Source organism: Amborella trichopoda, chromosome 11 (genome assembly GCF_054954075.1).
Source record: "Amborella trichopoda isolate Santa Cruz 75 chromosome 11, AtrichopodaSantaCruz75HAP2 v2.0, whole genome shotgun sequence".
Classification (NCBI taxonomy): Eukaryota; Viridiplantae; Streptophyta; class Magnoliopsida; order Amborellales; family Amborellaceae; genus Amborella; species Amborella trichopoda.
Genome location: NC_142346.1, coordinates 46,465,782 through 46,484,020, shown reverse-complemented (window position 1 = coordinate 46,484,020; position 18,239 = coordinate 46,465,782). Strand labels below are relative to the sequence as shown.

The following is an 18,239-nucleotide window of genomic DNA, read 5'->3' as shown; positions in this document are numbered from 1 at the left end:
CATCCATATGCAAAGTGCACCCTTTTTCAAAGATGATATCTAAGTACTAGAAAACTTACAATTCAATTTTTCTTTTAAAAATTAGCATATAGGATTCTTAGGTGGTTCCCAAAATTTTAAATTGAAAATATCCTCCCAAGTCCCAAGGGATTAGTTATATAATATATATGCTCTTTCACTGGTACAGTTCACTTCAAAATACATAACTTTTGTAACAATACCGTCAGTTCAGGAAAACTGGTACATATTTTTTTATCTATTAATACATTTTTTCCTTCACATGAACCCAATGTTTAAAAGTGGGAAGAAAAATAAGTACAGTGAGAATTTCATTCATCGTTGTCGTAAATAGAACAAATAAGGTGAAGTCTTTCACTTCAAATGATCAAATGAAAAAAAGAAAGGAAAGTTTTTTTTTTGGCAACATCCATAAAAAGGAGTTATTAGCTTGTCAAATGGCTGTTCCAATTCTAAGGATCCTTACCTTGATAGGAGAGATATCTACACAAAAAGAATACCAAGCTAACTATCTATATGAAGTGGAAAATTGTGTGCCTTAATCTTAAAGAGGAGGTTCTTGGCATTGGAAATACCCCTGATTTCAACACTGTAGGATTGATGAAGTTTGTGGAAATACTCCTGATTTCAACACTGTAGGATTGATGAAGTTTGCATGGAGGATTTTATATAATCTATTTTCTTTATTAGCACTCTTCTCCAAGCACTGATATTTTAAAAATTGTTCTATATGGAGGGCTAAGAAGAGGAGGTTGTTTTTATGCTTGGAAGGGGATTCTACATGGACTAATTCATTTCAGAAACAATGTCATATGAGTAATTGGCAATTGACGGTTAACGGATTTCTGGGGAAACTCATGGTTATCAAAAAAATCCATTTGGGAATTTTATGATGCAAATGTTCATCAAGACTTTGGATTACTTGCTAAATCTAAGGTATCAGATTATTTAGAAAGCTTCCCTCGGACCCACTCCAATACCGGGTCATTTGATTAATGTGAAGGGTTTCACTTTCCCACTATAACCACAAAGAGATCTTTTATTATGGATTTACCCCTCCAATAGGTTGTTTTCGGTTAAAGCAGTGTGGGATTTTATTTGGCAAAAAGGGACTTCTGAGCTTCAAAATGCAACCTCAGAGCCAAGTGGCTTTCTTTGTTGGCCCTTCATCAACGATTGCCCACTTCATTCCTTCTTCAACACCAAGGACTCTGTATATACCCTTTATGCAGAAATAATGATGACAATATTCGGCATCTATTGTTCCAATGTGCTTTCTAACCGTTTCTAGGGAAATCAATTGTATGGAAGTGCAGTAAGCGTTTCATTTCAGGTGTATCCATTACAATAATGAGGAGTTGGATTGCCTTCATATTCAAATCAAATGGGCTTCTTAATGTCTGGCAATCTTTTTTTTCACCACAATTTGGTATATATGGGAGGAGCACAACCATAGAATTTTTTAGATGAAAGTCTTAAGGAGAGAACATTTGCTGAGAAAGATCATCCATCATGTTTGTGATTGGTTGATTCAAAATCTTGGGGACTTTCACATGTTAGGAAAGACAATAATTGAAAACTTATAGATCCCATGGTGCCAACAAAAATCTAAAACCTCTGTCTTGGTTGCTTGGTCTTTCCCTCACCCTCAAAATTTTAAACTTAATGTTGATTGGGCTTCTTTTCAAAACCCGAGTATGGTAGGTGGTGGCGTTGTCATCAAGGATAACAATGGTGCCTTTATTGTTGCCTTTTGCTACTCCATTTGGTGTTGCATCAAACAATTACGTGGAATTTTAAACTTTGAAGGTGGGCGTTGATCTGGCTATTAAACTTGACTATTTTTCAATCCAAATTGAAAGTGAATCATCATTGTTCATTTTCACATCTATCAAGAGGCCAACATGGTAGCAGATACATTGGCCAAAAAGACAACACCTTTATCTGATGCTACAGTTTGGCACTTTAGACTGCTAAATTTACATTGGCCAAAAAGACAACACCTTTATCTGATGCTACAGTTTGGCACTTTAGACTGCTAAATTTATCTTTACTGCATGATTTGGTACAATTATCTTATTCATAAAGTTATGATCTATATTCCTTCTATTTTTATTAATGAAAGGGGTATGGGCCTTATTAATGAAACCGGTAACGGGCAAACCCCCCCTGCCTGCCCCCTCCCTCAACCCCACCACACCACACCACACCACACCGACTTAACTAAAAAACAAACTTCCCCTTTTCAAGTGGGCCTTCACTCTCTCCCTCTCTCTCAACTTGCACTGTGTGGATTTCAAAATGATACACCAAAGTCATTCATGTATCCGGTTGAGGCGAATAAAAAAGCCTTTCTTTACTCTCAGTCCCCTTTAGGGGTGAGAACGGGTCGGATCGAAGCCAGATCTTATTGGATCTGGATTTAAATCCAAATGGTAAGCATGAGATCTAGGTCAGATTTGGGTGCAAACCGGATCCTAGATGTTTGGAACTAGATCCTAATCTGAATAGTATATATCGGATCCGGATCTAGATCCAGATCGGAATCTGAATAGTTACATTGGATCCAAATCCATATTATATATTATACTATTCTAAAAACCGGTGCGGCTTGTATAGAGCCAAGGCTCTAAACAATCAAATTAGACCCTACCTTCAAATAGTATCAAGAAATGCGGTTTCAATACTAGAAATCTTTGTGATAGCCTTAAAATATATTTTTATTTTTATTTATAAAGTTTAACGCTTCAAAAAAAAATGTAGATCAACATATTTATGAAAACTTGAAAATTTTGAAAATTGAGAGTCCAAAAATACATTATAAAATACACAATTTACAAAACCTGAAATCCATTTTTTTCTCACGTCCATGTATCATGATGTCGAGATGATCAATTCGAAGATATTTGGGCATCAAAACAACCTCTTATAATGAAACATTTTAGGTAGGCTCTAACTTGATTGCTTAGAGCCTGAGCTCTATATAAATTTGTCCCTTTAAAAATTTATATATATATATAATTTACTATTAAAAAAGGTGGATGGATTTGGATTTGGATTTGGATCTGAATGTGGGTTAGATCCATATCGGATCCACTGCACGTGGATCCAATCTAAGTTTTAATTCGGATCTGAATTTTTAATTCAATTTTTAGATCCATACGAGGATCCGAATAGGGTCTAAAATCTTGATTTCATATCCGAATCGGGTCAATTCTCACCCTTGCTCCCGTTCTCTCTACTCCAAGAGAATCAAGAGATGACTTTCTTTAGTCAATCCCCCTCTCTCTCTTGATGACTTTATTTAGTCAATCTCTCTCTCTCTCCCTTTTAAGATATAAGTTGAATTCGGTGCTTAACATCCAATTAGATTCTCTCTCGAATTAACATCTCCACATTAAATTCAACGCTCACGTGAGTAATACTTGGAGCCACATGTTGGTCGTACATCCATTCAACGAAACCTAAACCCAAAAGTTATGGACTTTGGTTTCCGGCATCAAATCCTCACACGCTCAAACTCTTGTGTTTCTATACCAAAATTGTAAACAAAATATATCGCAAAGAAAAAAAAAGGAATCCCAAATTTTTAAAATCACATAATTCAAAATGATAAAAGCTAAACTGTGTGCCCAGCGGGAGCACGACGTGCATTCACTTTGGGTACAACCGACTACATTATCCAACTAGTTGGATTAGGTTTCAAAAAAAAAATAAAAAATAAAAAAATAATTAAATTAAAATAAATACATTAAAAATTTGTCCAACTTTTTTAGCTACTGCCAAAACCGGGGAATCAAACCTGGTTTTTGGTGTGGATCAAACAAACCGACATTTATTTATTATACCAATCGGACCGAACCCGTTCAGTGCTAACCATACTAGGCGGTGTATACGTGCCTGAAAAAAAAAAAAAACTTCTAGAGATCCCACCATAATGACGTGTTTTAAAACCCAAAATCCAACTATTTTATTGAAAGTAACCATCTAGTGATTTAATCACAAATTTATTTCTCAAAAAAAAAAAAAGCTCTATTTTCTTTTAGGAGTAAGTATACAATATGCTCACGGGGGAACAAGCCCTACACACAAAAAGGAAATTTGCTTTGGATTTAAAAAATTTGACCGCGTACTTTTCCAATTCAAAGTAAAGCATAGGTTTCAAAGGACTCCAACTGACCGACATGCACCCCTTCAACGCTGACTTTCCCTTTCTCAAACCCTACAAAACCCTTCACATTTCTCTCCCACTTCCAGCCAAACCTCACTCAAGCCAGCCACCGGAAAACTGACCCACAAAGCCTGCACGTACCGGAAAACTTACCCACATAACCGCCCCTTGTTGAATATTCGACCTGAAAACTGACCCACAAAGCTTCTTGTACCTGGAGACTGATCCACATAACCTCCCCTCGCGACTGGATAACTACTAACATAGCTTCCCCTGCCACAAAGTATCCTACATTGCCTTCCTCTCCCAAAACTGACTCGCAAAGTTTCCATGCAGGAAGTTTGAGCTGAAAACTGACCCACATGACCTTCTCCTGTTAGAAATTTGGTCCGACAACCGACCAATATAACCTTCCGGTGCTGGAAATTGGACAAGGAAAGCGACTTGAAATAGCCTTCCCCTGCTGGGAATTTGGCTGGAAATCACCTGTATAGCTTTTTCATACCAGAATCCAGCGAGCATGGAGCAACCCAATGCGTGCCGGAAAACTCGCCTGCATAGATCGAAATCGGACCCATGTAAACCACGGTACAAGGGTATCAGGCAACGACAATGGGGGAAGTGGGTGTCTGAGGTTCGGATTCCCAAAACAGGAGAGCGACTATGGCTCGGTACTTATAACAATGCAGAGGCTGCAGCCACGGCTCACGACACCGCAATGCTGTGTTTGCGAGGCCCAATAGTGGCCCCCAAGTACTTGAACTTCCCAAATTTCTCGATTGAGGATTCAAATTTACCAAATGGAAGCTCGAACTTTTTGGCGGGAAATTCAAATTTTTCCATGGTGGGTTCCTATATGAACAGGTCCCCAACATCTATAAAAGCGGCTGCAAGGGATGCTGGAGCTGCTGCTGACGCCGAGCTTGAGAGAAGATTGCGAGAAACCGGCATCGGGTGCGCCGTAGATAGTGGGACACATGGGGAGAGAACGCCCCTATCTAACGCACCATTATCTGTTGAGGAAGATTACTTGGAGGATTATTTGAGAAGCAAGGGTGAGGGAGATGGACTGACTTTCTCTATTGATGATATAGAAATCTACATGTAACTCTCATGCTTAGATGAAGTAATACTTAGATGAAGTAATATTAATATTGTAAGACGATCCGAATTAATTTGAAAAAGGCTTTGACCATGATGAGCTAAGTAATGTTGTAATCGTAAGGACAACAAGTGCAGTAATGTTGTAATAAGGACTACGAGTGAAGTAATGTTTGTAATCGTAAGGACAACATGATCCTTAGGGTCATCACCCTTCTAGGAATGATGGACAGGCTTTGACAATGATTAGTGAAGTAATATTGTAATCGTGAGGACTACATGATCCTTAGGGTCATCACCTTTCAAGGAATGGTGGACCGGCGACAGACAGAGTGGGATCCTCCAGGAAAATACATAATTCTAGGATCTACCAACTTTTCATGAGCGTCTATGGACTATGTGGAATATGGTTTCTCCATACTCCTTACGATAGGAAGGCTTTCCTTAATAAATAGATTTACATGTAATCCTTGAAGTTGGTTGTGCCCTCTTGCATCAAGGGCAAACCATAGGCTAATCTTCCTCATTCCTTGAGTTTCCATACATAATAAGCCTTCTAATGTAAGAAACCATAATCCATAGGGACTACAAAAGAGTTGCCAACCTGAGAAATCCATACCCTTCAATAATTAAAGCCTTGTACCAAACCAAAGGAAAACCAACCCTATATTTTCCTTGGACATGATTGCTGGCCTACATATCAAAGAATGCATGGATCCAAATATCCATGTGGTTTGAGCAAGAAACATAGACCAAATGACTTCAACAGTGTAGACTAAATTTAACTATAGGCAAAGCTAGTGCTAACATGTGTTTTGTGAGAGAGAGAGAAAGAGAAGCTCATAGGCTAACCCTTGTGTTTGTACCAATGGTTTAAAAACCGGATCGGTGACCCGGATCGGGCTTTTCAAAAACCGATCCGGATCGGCGAATCGGCGATCCGGATCGGAATCGGGTGAATCGGTCAGAATAAAGCTTCAAAAAAATCCGAAAAAATTATTAAAATTCATTATAAATATTGGTTTTTAGGAATTCAATAAAAAATGAGGGTACTCCATTAAGAATTTTCATGTTTTTGAATGAATATACGAATATTGATATGTTCTTTCCCTGCATGAACCGCCATTCAGCATTTAATTTACAGTATTTCGTGCTCATCCCTACACTATTGCTGTTGGGACTCGATATGTGAATAATATGGCTGGGATAAGGTGGCCTCAAAATCATCATCTCTCTCGTTTTCTCTTTGAATAATATGGATTAAAAAAAAAAAAAACAAATTTTCAAAAAAATCGATCATGGATTAAAAAAAAAATCACAAATTTTCAAAAAATTCTATCATGGATTACAAAAAAAAATTCGATCATGGATTAAACAAAAAAAATCACAAATTTTCAAAAAATTCAATCATGGATTACATAAAATTCGATCATGGATTACATAAAATTCGATCATGGATTACAAAAAAAAACAAACAAAAAAAACAAAAAATTCAATCGTGGATTACAAAAAAAGAAAAAAATAGTTCGATCATGGATTACAAAAAATTCAATCATGGATTACAAAAAACTCTATCATGGGTTACAAAAAAAGCAAAAAACAAAAAATTCAATCATGGATTAAAAAAAAACAAACAAACATTTCGATCATGGATTACAAAAAAAAAACAAACATTTCGATCATATATTACAAAATATTCGATCATGGATTACAAAAAATTCTATCATGGGTTACAAAAAAAAAAAAAAAAACAAAAAAATCGATCATGGATTACAAGAAAAGAAAACAAACATTTCGATCATGGATTACAAAAAATTCTATTATGGGTTACAAAAAACCAAAAAATTCGATCATGGATTACAAAAAAATCTATCATTACCAAAAAAAAAAAAAAAAAAATTCCGTACGGAATCGCCGATTCACTGTTCGGACTCGCCGATTCCGTACAGTGAATCGGCGATTCACTGTACAGAATCGTCCAGTTCTCTCTAGAACCGGACGATTTCCGATTTTTGGGCGATCCGGTTCCTTTTTCACTATTTCCGAGTCGAACCGGGCGAGTCCGGTTCGACTCGGCGTTTTTTAAAACGCTGGTTTGTACACATGATAAACCTTGACTGCAAGAAACCATCATCCATAGGGACTATAAAAGAGCAGCAAATTTGAGAAATTCACTCTTCCATAACTAGAGCCTTGCACTAAACCAATTTCTTTTGAAAAAAAAAAAAACATATATTTACCTTGGACATAGCTCACAAAGTCCTTATTGCTGGTCTACAAATCAAATAATGCATGAAATGCAAATATCCAAGTGGCTTGAAGCAAGAAACATAGAGCAAATGATTTCAACAGAGCAGACTAAATTCTTTAAAAAGCAAAGCCAGTGCAGGCATGTGTTCAGAGAGAGAGAGAGAGAGAGAGAGAGAGAGACAAGGGGGTAAAAGGCATTGAAATAGGGAGTGGAATTAACAGATATTATTGTTGAGAAGAGAAGGATGATAAAGGGCTTGTGAGGAGCTTCCTTGGAGAAGTGGTCTCTAAGAGGGGCCTTCCCCCTCCATAGTGGGAGGCTTTCCTTGTGGGTTGAGTCACAAAGAGGAGGCGAAATGTCCAACCCAGAACATCAGGTGCAAAGACCCTGTACACCAAAAATATGTCATACCAACTTGGGTATTTGGCATATGCATCTCCTCTACAAGCACATGACACTATCAGCCTTGCAAACTCCTCCACCTTTCTACTTGACACTGGTACCTGAAAATGGACACCAGAAATCACCATTACTGCCCTCTCTCTCTCTCTCTCTCTCTCTCTCTCTCTCATTCATAAGTAGAAAAATAACAAATAGGATCATTCATCTTAAGCATAAAGAGATCACAGTAACTTTTTTCTTCAATAGATATATCACAGTAAGTCTTTCTTGATAGATTTGAAATGGGGAAAATATACAAAGATACCATTTGCTTTTTAATACGAGGAAGTTACAATTATTCTTGTCCATCATATTTCAAATTTAAAATCAAGAAATCATGAGTGTGTTATTGACTAGACTCAATTCAAAAAAACATTTCTCAAACTTTTTTTTACACCCCAAGCCATCAAATTTGACGACCTCCTTGTAACAAAGATAAATAGTCTCACAGCATACAATCCCTTTAAAATCATGCAGCTGAAGTGTTCTGACTTGACTACAAAGAATTGTCTCCAACCTTGTGACACACCGTGAGTTGTCTATTTTGATCACCTCTAGCCATTAGATTATATACTCCTTGTACCAGAGGTACGTGGTCCTATAGAATACAGCCCCTTAATAAACATATATTACAACTTATAACTAAAAACGATTATGGGTTCCTGAGGGAGCACATGGTCCATTCACTCTCTGGTAAAATCATAGCTATGATTATTTTAAGACCCCAACTATTGCGGATTAGCCTCCTCAATCTAGCAAAGAATCATAGGACCCATATATGCTTGGAAAAAGTAACGCCTTAGTTTTTATCTTTGGAAGATCATTTCTAAGTGGTTAGGAGCTCAAAATTCTTTTTTTTGTTTGTTTGTTTAAATACTCATCACATGAATCAAAAAGTGGATCCCAAAATTTCAAACGGAAAACTCTTAGTAAGACTTCTGCCCAAGGGAGCAAGTGTATTAAGTGCTCTAGCGGGAGTAAACTAAGGGCACATTTGGTTTGCGAGAAAATATTCACCCGAAGTATTTTTGTCATGTGGTTAGGGGTGGTTAGGGGTGAGTATTTTCCTATCAATTGGCCCCAATGCATTTTTTCAAATCAATTGGCAACTAATTAGTGTAAAAATGCTCCAACACCTAACCACATGTGGGAGTTTTTTCATGTCAAAGCCGCTCATTCTAAAGCCAGAGGGCTGCGCTTGCGCAAAGGTTTGAGCCCAAAAAATAACTAGGCCTTGGGCTACGGTTTGAGCTCAAAAAACAACTAGGCCAGTTGTGCCTTGATGACCTTTTTTAGTCCCATATTAAATTTTTGGCAAAATAATGTGAAACTAAATTCATTTGGAATCAAATTCTAAAACAAGTTTAAAAGAATGAAAAAAGGAACAAGCTTTCATGGCTGGAATAATAAACCGTATAACAAAAGCATTACTTCTCTGGGGGTATATATTTTCTCATTTGGGCTTTTATTTTCTTGAGGCTGTGGAGTGAAATGAAGAGAGTTAGCTTCTAGTTTCGACTTAGATGGAGTTTGATATGTAAAGACATTAGCATTTAATGATTCTAGGCCTAATCTTTAGGGCAAACTAGAAAAGGCAAACACAATAGACAGGGGAAGTATACAATAGAACTATTTACTTTTTGTATAAAGTTGGAAATAGTTAGCTAGGCTCTCAGATGTGAAATCGACCACACTCAAGGTCCGAGATAAAAAAAATTTCACTTCAATAAGAAATCACACAATCTTGGCTGCCCAATTTCACATCCAATGACTAGTGGTGATTGTAACCTTTTTTAGCCGAACCAAAATGGTCTTGTAACATAAATTCTTATTAGATTGTCAAAAAGATACTCACCTCACTCTCTTCCCTCCATTGCATCTCAGCTCCCTCCTCCAACATGAACTTTCCCCTAGTCATTTCACTCCCTATCCAACCATGAGTAGCAATAGTTATCCCCACTACATCCATCACTTCAAACCTTAGTGTCTCATAGAAGTTTAACACTGCTGCCTTTGCTGCCTGAATGAACAACTCAAAACACCGTTAACATAGCAAGTACATGACAATAAACATCAATGCACATAAGCTAAAAGATAAAATGTGACAAACAACATTTGTGATGTTTTGCTCTATAGAGTGTATCCACGGCCAAATGATATGGACTTGTCGCTAAACAGTTATATATTTTTTCACTTCAGCCTCTTCCTTAAACCTTGAACCCTAAACCCTAAGCATAAGAGCCAAGGAAGAAAATATTTTTAAACTTACAGCATAAAGGCTCATTCTAGGCATTGGTAACCAACTCTCGACTGATGCATTAACGACAATCCGACCTTTGCTGCGCCTCAAATGTGGAAGGGCGAAATATGTAGGATAAACATTTCCCCAAAAGTTTATGTCCTAATAGTACAACCAACATAACATCCCAAAACAACACCAAAGAGTTAGAACAAATTTATGTATTCTTCTCTGTGACATTAAGAAGATATGCACATGATGAAATATTTAGTCTAGGAAAGTTATATTTACGAACAGTTATAACCAAAAACTTTTATTTTTTGAACGGTTAAAAGATAAGTTTCATTTACTACCAAAAAGTTATTTGCTAGTGTGTTTGGCTTTTTAATATAATGCAAACCTTAGACATAGGGATTAAAGTAGCATTAGAGAAATCAAAATTTTCTTAAAGGAGAAGTTTTATATTCAACAATGAGTATTCAAAAGCACTGGAGAACTCATGATATCAAATTATTCCACTAGATTCAAATGAATACCATCATATGGGGAAATACAGACGTGTCCGTTGCTTCTTCAAAGAAGAATGTATGCCCCAAGCTTGCAGTGTTCACTAGGTGATTCACTGCAACAAAAAAAGATGAAAACAGGAAAAAAAAAAAAAATCATCAATAATACCAATAGTCAAAAGATTATATTCTTCTATAGGAGCAAATCATCCTCTAGTAAAACTAGTGTTTAAAGAGTCATGGGTCTGGAACAGAAATCGCCGATCCAGATTGGGAATCGCCCAAAAACAAGCATATTATTTGGATGGATCAGTTCAAACCCCACAACATGTAGCGTACTCCTTTTAAAAGAAACTTCTACGATTTTTTTCTTTTAGGACTTTTAAAGATGAAGATCCTGACCCACGACCTAGTACCTCCAAGTGCACAGCCTAGCCAAGCCGACGCTTATGCTTATTTCTTAGAATATTTACATTATATATTATATATTCCTCAATTTTTTATTTTTTCTATTTTTTTCAAAGAATTTTGCTAGAACCAATTCTGCCAATTCCAATCGGGTGGACGATCCGCCCATCGATCCTTTTTTCCAAACAATGGAGTGAAACTCTACTTAGGAGTACTGTTATGAACCAATTTTGGGGATATAAGCTCCTTGACCTAGTGACTAACCTCAAAAAAAAAAAAAAAACCTGCGCTCTAAATGCGCCCCAAATATAAACGTCCCATGATTACATCGAGACTATCCAATTTTTGGATGGTCAGATCTTAGTATTTTGAAACTCATAAACTTTTCATTTCATTCGAGTACATATTTGGTGATTCTAAAGTGAGTCCCAAAACTTCAAGTTGAAAAGGGAGCATATTCATACCAATATATATTTTCCACTAGTTAAAACCATTTGTCTTATTCGTAATAAAAATGATAAATTACATTTTCTTTGTAATTTCCATGAAATATAATTTCAAGATTTATCTTGGACATAGTTTTTAGGCAATAGTGATTAGGAAACCTTGATAACCGAAGCATGTTTGTGATTCTAAGATGCTTTTGTGTGTCCTACTTTACCCTAAATGATAGAAAAAGGCAAATTTATCGAAATACCCTGAAGCTTGAAATATATTTTGCATTTTCTTAGGTATATTTTGATAAATTTAAAAACGACTTTTGATGTGGCATTTAATGAGCAATTTCAAATTTGATCAAAAGAATGATGGATTAAAAATATGGATAAATTGTTAAATAGTTCAAATCTTAGGGCTAGTTTGATAAATTACATAAAAAATGAATTAAAAATAAAAAAGGAAAAACAAAAAAACAAGAAAATGGGTTATTTAGTAATGATAGTGAAACTCACAGTGACCAAATTGATTGATGGTTTCGTCGACGAACCTTCGACAATCCTCTTCCTTGACAACATCTGCAGCCTTGACTGTAACATGCCTCGCACCTAGTGCCCTTGCATTTTCTTCAATTCCCCAAAGCCTATCCTCTTTCCTTGCCACCAATACTAAATTGGCTCCCCTCTTTGCATACTCATATGCTATTTGCTATATTTTTTGACAAAATTAACAACAAATTCACCATTTAAACTCACATAAATACATGCATGCACACAGATTACTTAGATGTGTATACCTAAAATCAAAGTTATGTAATAAGATCAAATTCATAGCAAACACTTTCAAAGTTCAACTCCTATGAGTCATAAAAGCTTGCTTGAAAATTGAAAGAATTAGATGGACTCCAGACATAAAGAACACCAGGTTTAGAAGAACGCTTAAAGAATAATATTAAATGTCAAGAAATTATATGCTCCTGCGGGAACATATCCTAAACAAAGTTTGGGATGTTAATTTATCAACCTAGTAACCAAACTTGACCCCCCAAAAAATTTATATTTATATACCCTATGCCTAAAAGAATGTCCTGCGATTGAACATAAGACTGTTCAATTTTTAGCCAGTTAAATCTGAGTATTTAGGAATTGAAAATCCAGTTTTATTTTATGAAGACCCCATCTGATGATTCTAAACCGGATTCCAAAATTTCAGATCGAGAAAGTTCCTCAATCTCAATCCTATTAAGTGGGTCCTTTTTCTGAGGGAGCAGACGCATAGTATGCTCCCGCGCGAGCAGGTTAAACCTACTCCTATCAAATATCCCAATGCAAGAGAAACAATGGATGAAGAAAGAGATCTGAGTAAAGACCAAAATGAAATAAAAATTTGCAAATTCATGAGAGAAACAAGAGACCATTCAGACCTACACCCAACGAAAAAAAAAAAACAAACTGGAGAAATCATTGGTTGTTGAAGATGTACCTCTCCAATGCCTGAAGAAGCCCCTGTGACAATGACAACCTTGTTATCCATATTCTCACTAAAGAAGTAGTGATAAACTCCCTCACATGCATGGAGGAAAGAGAGAGATGGCCATGCAAAGGCCAGCATAGCCAAGCCAGCAGGTGGTACCACCAAATCTAGCAGAGAGTTCAGCAAATCCATGATCAAGCTCAAGCTCTGCAAGGCCAAGGTCTGGAGAGAGAGAACTGCTATATATGTTTATGGAAGGTGATAAGAATGGAGGGAAGAGGGAGAAAGTAGGGGGAATTCAACCACCAAATGTTTCATGCATGAGGGTGTTTGTGTACACGTCTTGAGGTAGCTTTATGATATGATGACATTTGGAAGAAACTTCTCTAAATTTAGATATGTATTACGTAAAGTTCTTCTGAATTTAGCTTGAGAAAATAGTTAACCTAATGAAATGGTGATAGGATTGTGATTGGGCTGCCTAAAAAGATAAAATAGCTGAATAAACCCCAAACTAAATGCTGTATTAGTATACAAAATACCATGTCAGAATCTTTGTCAATGTAGCTACACTTGTAGGTTAAAGAGAGGAAGCGACAAACAGCCCAGCATGGAAAGTATTTTGTAGGCTTGACACTGCCCCAGTCGGGCCTACTTTTAAAAAAACTAGGGTTTGGGTCGAGTCAGAGGGTCAGGCGGGCCTGGGCTTAGGCTAGGCCTATGATAGGACTGGTCCAATTCTATCCGGCCCCAGCTCAATCTTCTTTTTTTTCCTTATTTTATTGTTTTTGTTTTTTTATTGTAGATGCCTTGGTTTGGCCTTAATAGGGTCAAGGCTGGGCATGGGCCAAGATCTCTAGGCTTGGTTAGGTTCAGGCCAAAGCTAGCCCAGCCCATTGCGTTCCTGATATTTTGCAATGGCACAACTTTATAAACTAAAAAAAGTTTATATTAGGGTGAGGTCATGAACAATCAAATTATGGAGCATCTCAAAAATTCACTAGAAGATTTTTTTTTGATGCCTACAAATTTTCTAATCGATCATTTCGACCTCAAGATGTACGAATATGATTTCAAGTATTGAAAATAACGCATCTTGTAATACATTTTCTAGACCATCAAATTTCAAGATTTTCAAGTGCTTATAGATCTGCTCGATCTACGCTATTTTTGAAGCTTTAAACTTTATAATTGGATATGAAAGTAATTTCTAGGCCATCACAAAGTTTTCCAATACTGAAACAGCATCTTTCGATACTATTTGAAAGTCTACCATACTTTGATTGTTTAGGACCTTTGCCTTATACAAACCTCACCCTTACAAATTTATATCTAAAAATCTGGCATCCAAAACCTGCAAACCGATCATCTTGATGTTGATAAACTCATAATTTTGAATAAAACTAATTTTTTTGGGTAAGTACAAAACATGGAATCCAGACTTAAAAATAGCCTATCTTGTAACGTTTTTAAACTATATATTTTTAAAAAAAATGTTTCTATCCGCGTTTTAAAAAACGCCGAGTCGAACCGGACTCGCCCGGTTCGACTCAGAAATCGTGAAATGGGACCGGATCGCCTAAAAAATCGGAAATCTGTACAGTGAATCGCCGATTCACTATATGGAATCGGCGAGTCCGTACGGAATTTTTTTTTTTTTTTTTTTTTTTTTGTAATCCATGATAGATTTTTTTGTAATACTTGATCGATTTTTTTGTAATCCATGATCGAATTGTTTTTGTTTTTTTGTAATCCATGATCGAATTTTTTGGTTTTTTGTAACCCATAATAGAATTTTTTGTAATCCATGATCGAAATGTTTGTTTTCTTTTCTTGTAATCCATGATCGATTTTTTTGTTTTTTTTTTTTTTTTTGTAACCCATGATAGAATTTTTTGTAATCCATGATCGAATGTTTTGTAATACATGATCGAAATGTTTGTTTTTTTTTTGTAATCTATGATCGAAATGTTTGTTTTTTTTTTTGTAATCCATGATTGAATTTTTTGTTTTTTGCTTTTTTTGTAACCCATGATAGAGTTTTTTGTAATCCATGATTGAATTTTTTGTAATCCATGATCGAACTGTTTTTTTCTTTTTTTGTAATCCACGATTGAATTTTTTGTTTTTTTTTGTTTGTTTTTTTTTGTAATCCATGATCGAATTTTATGTAATCCATGATCGAATTTTATGTAATCCATGATCGAATTTTATGTAATCCATGATTGAATTTTTTGAAAATTTGTGATTTTTTTTTTTTAATCCATGATCGAATTTTTTTTTGTAATCCATGATAGAATTTTTTGAAAATTTGTGATTTTTTTTTTAATCCATGATCGATTTTTTTGAAAATTTGTTTTTTTTTTTTTAATCCATATTATTCAAAGAGAAAATGAGAGAGATGATGATTCTGAGGCCACCCTATCCCAGCCATATTATTCACATATCGAGTCCCAACAGCAACAGTGTAGGGATGAGCATGAAATACTGTAAATTAAATGCTGAATGGCGGTTCATGCAGGGAAAGAACATATCAATATTCGCATATTCATTCAAAAACATGAAAATTCTTAATGGAGTACCCTCATTTTTTATTGAATTCCTAAAAAACAATATTTATAATGAATTTTAATAATTTTTTCGAATTTTTTTTAAACTTTATTATGACCGATTCACCAGATTCTCGATCCGGATCGCCGATTCGCTATCCGGATAGCCGATTCGTCGATACGGATCGGTTTTTTGGAAGCCCGATCTTGGTCACCGATCCGTTTTTTAAACCATTGGTTTCTATACTTCCCCTATTGCATAAAAGATATATATTCCCTTCCCTTTCCCCCACCTAGCCATCCAATTTAGATCAAGTGAGCCACTGACGATTAATCTAGATCCAACACCTCCGAATATTTTATTTTGAGTTTTTTCTGCAATTTATATAAAAATGGAATTTGGTAGGTGTATCATCTCAATGGGGAGTACATAAAAAAAAAATTAAAAATATTTTTTTAATAAAATATAATAACAAAAATACCCCTTAAAACTTTTAGGGGTATTTTGGTTATTTTATTTTATTGAGAATATTTTATTAGATTTTTTACATGTACAAGTTTAAGAGAGGAGTGGACGATCAAATTTTGGTGTAAAATTATTTTATAAAATAATAAAAATAAAAATAAAATAATGTAGAGACATGACATCATAATTGGGGCCATCTCAAAAAGCCTGCCCTATTTTAAATGTTCACAAATCTTACATAAATTTTAGAACATCAAATTTTTGTACTCCAATGATATAACAAAGAGAAATGATCCTATAGGACCCTCCTCCACTCATGTGTATAGGACCCCAAAAGATCACCATTAAATTTGGTACGAATTTATAGAAAAGTCAAGTCCTACACCCATATGATAACTTTTTTAGAGATCTGTATTAACTTTAATTGTGATCTTTTGGAGTCCTATGCACATAGGTGGAGGAGGGTCCCATAAGATCATTACTCTATAACAAATGCAAAAGTCATAAAGTTTCCAAATGCTAGAACTGTATTTTCTAGCAGAATTTTGTGATGGGATTTCGCCAAATATCATAGAACCATGCCCTTAAGAATATGAAGCCCCGACAAATTAGTTGACTAAGAAAAGGGAACACAACAAAATGCACGGTCTAGGAAATGTATATAATATGACTATTTGCTTTTTGGTACAAAGATACACAAAAATGTATATGATGTGGCTATTTCCGTTTGGTACAAGGATATTTCAATTATTATTGACTATTTGATGTAAATAAGGTAGTTGGGGTGTCATTGACTAGGAGTAAAATAAAATTTTTTAAATATTGTGATATACTTCAATATGTTGCATTTCACATCTAATGGCTAAAAATGATTATTCGTTATCCTAAAGTAAATGGGCCTATAATACAGAAAACCTTTAATAAATTATACGACTGATGCAAACTATAAAGCACAATTATGCCAGTGAAAGATATGCTGCCAAAATTATGAATTGGTGCTGCCAAAAGATACGCTGCTCCCGCGAAAGCATACAGTCCATTTGCTCCCTCGAGTAAAACCTAAGTTAGGATTATCATTTGAACCTTAAATTTTGGGAATGTAATCATGAAAACCTAGGGACGAACCTAAAGAAAAGAAATTTCCAAATCTGACACTCTATGTGCTTGAAAAAATTATCATCCCAAAATTAAACAAGGGCCATCCAATTTTTGGAAGACATGATCTTAGTGTTGAAGAACTCAAATTTTATTTAAATTTTTTAAAATAATAATCCAGTAATGTTTAGGTGGATCTCAAAATTTCATATCAAAAAAGTTCTCCCATGTAGCTCTTTTATCCAAGGGAGTTAATATACAATATACTCCTAATATACTCCTGTAGGAGCATTCTATACACACTCATTGTTGTTAATCCAGTGGACGCAAAAATTTGTTGAGGATAAGATGTAGAAGCCTGGCAATGAAATCTGGTGATAAAAAAGACCTGGTGCGCAATCCATCTAAAGCTTCAACGTTACTTTATAAGGATGATTACTATGATACATGTAGCATACTGCTATATGATCTTCGAGACAGATGTAACCGTTAAAATAGCGAAAAAATGTTTCATCTCATCCATCCGTTGTCCCTAAAACGCACTGTACGTTACATGTAACATATGTACACACCTATCATGATATACTTTGTGCTAATATATTATTTTGGGATTGTATATAAAGAGACCATTTACCTTTTATACAAGGTTGTCACAATTCCTTATAACCATTTGATGTGAAATTTGATAGCTTCGATGTGTCACAAATTTCAAAAAAAATTCTTTTGAAGTTTAAGCTTGATCAATGGAATTAATGCAGCCACTCAACTTTACATCTAGTGGTTAAGATTATTGTGACCATTTTGTATAAAAGATAAATAATCTCATTCTACACTTTCCCTATTGTTTATAGTGGAAGTATAGGGTCTTTTCTAAATAAGTCGGTGAATGGATCAAGACCAGGTCCAACAAACCTAACTTTGCAGATGAATTGTGGAGCCAGTTGGGTCTAGGTCGAGGGTACTTAGAACCCATATCAGATCCGTGTTGATGTATGTGAGTGTGGCGAAATGTTTGGTGGGTCAGGGGATGCATCAAATGTTCATCTTTTAAGATTTGTGACAAGAAAGAGAGATCCAGCCAAATTT

General features: G+C 35.4%; 2 protein-coding genes across 2 annotated transcripts; one reads left to right on the top strand and one right to left on the bottom strand.

Annotated features, from left to right (window-relative positions):
- The first annotated feature begins 4,709 nt into the window (after window positions 1–4,709).
- LOC18427694 (Integrase-type DNA-binding superfamily protein) lies at window positions 4,710–5,297 on the top strand. The gene has a single exon (XM_006836743.3). It carries the CDS (start codon window positions 4,710–4,712, stop codon window positions 5,295–5,297), a length of 588 nt encoding a protein of 195 aa, XP_006836806.1.
- A 2,200-nt stretch (window positions 5,298–7,497) lies between these two features.
- Window positions 7,498–13,260, bottom strand: HSD5 (hydroxysteroid dehydrogenase 5). Its single transcript, XM_088851057.1, has 6 exons — window positions 13,053–13,260; window positions 12,086–12,278; window positions 10,758–10,843; window positions 10,252–10,383; window positions 9,838–10,002; window positions 7,498–8,044 (listed from the first exon to the last, which is right to left on the bottom strand). The coding sequence occupies exons 1-6, from the start codon at window positions 13,233–13,235 to the stop codon at window positions 7,766–7,768; spliced, it is 1,038 nt and encodes a 345-aa protein (XP_088707183.1). The 5' UTR covers window positions 13,236–13,260; the 3' UTR covers window positions 7,498–7,765.
- Window positions 13,261–18,239: the final 4,979 nt, after the last annotated feature.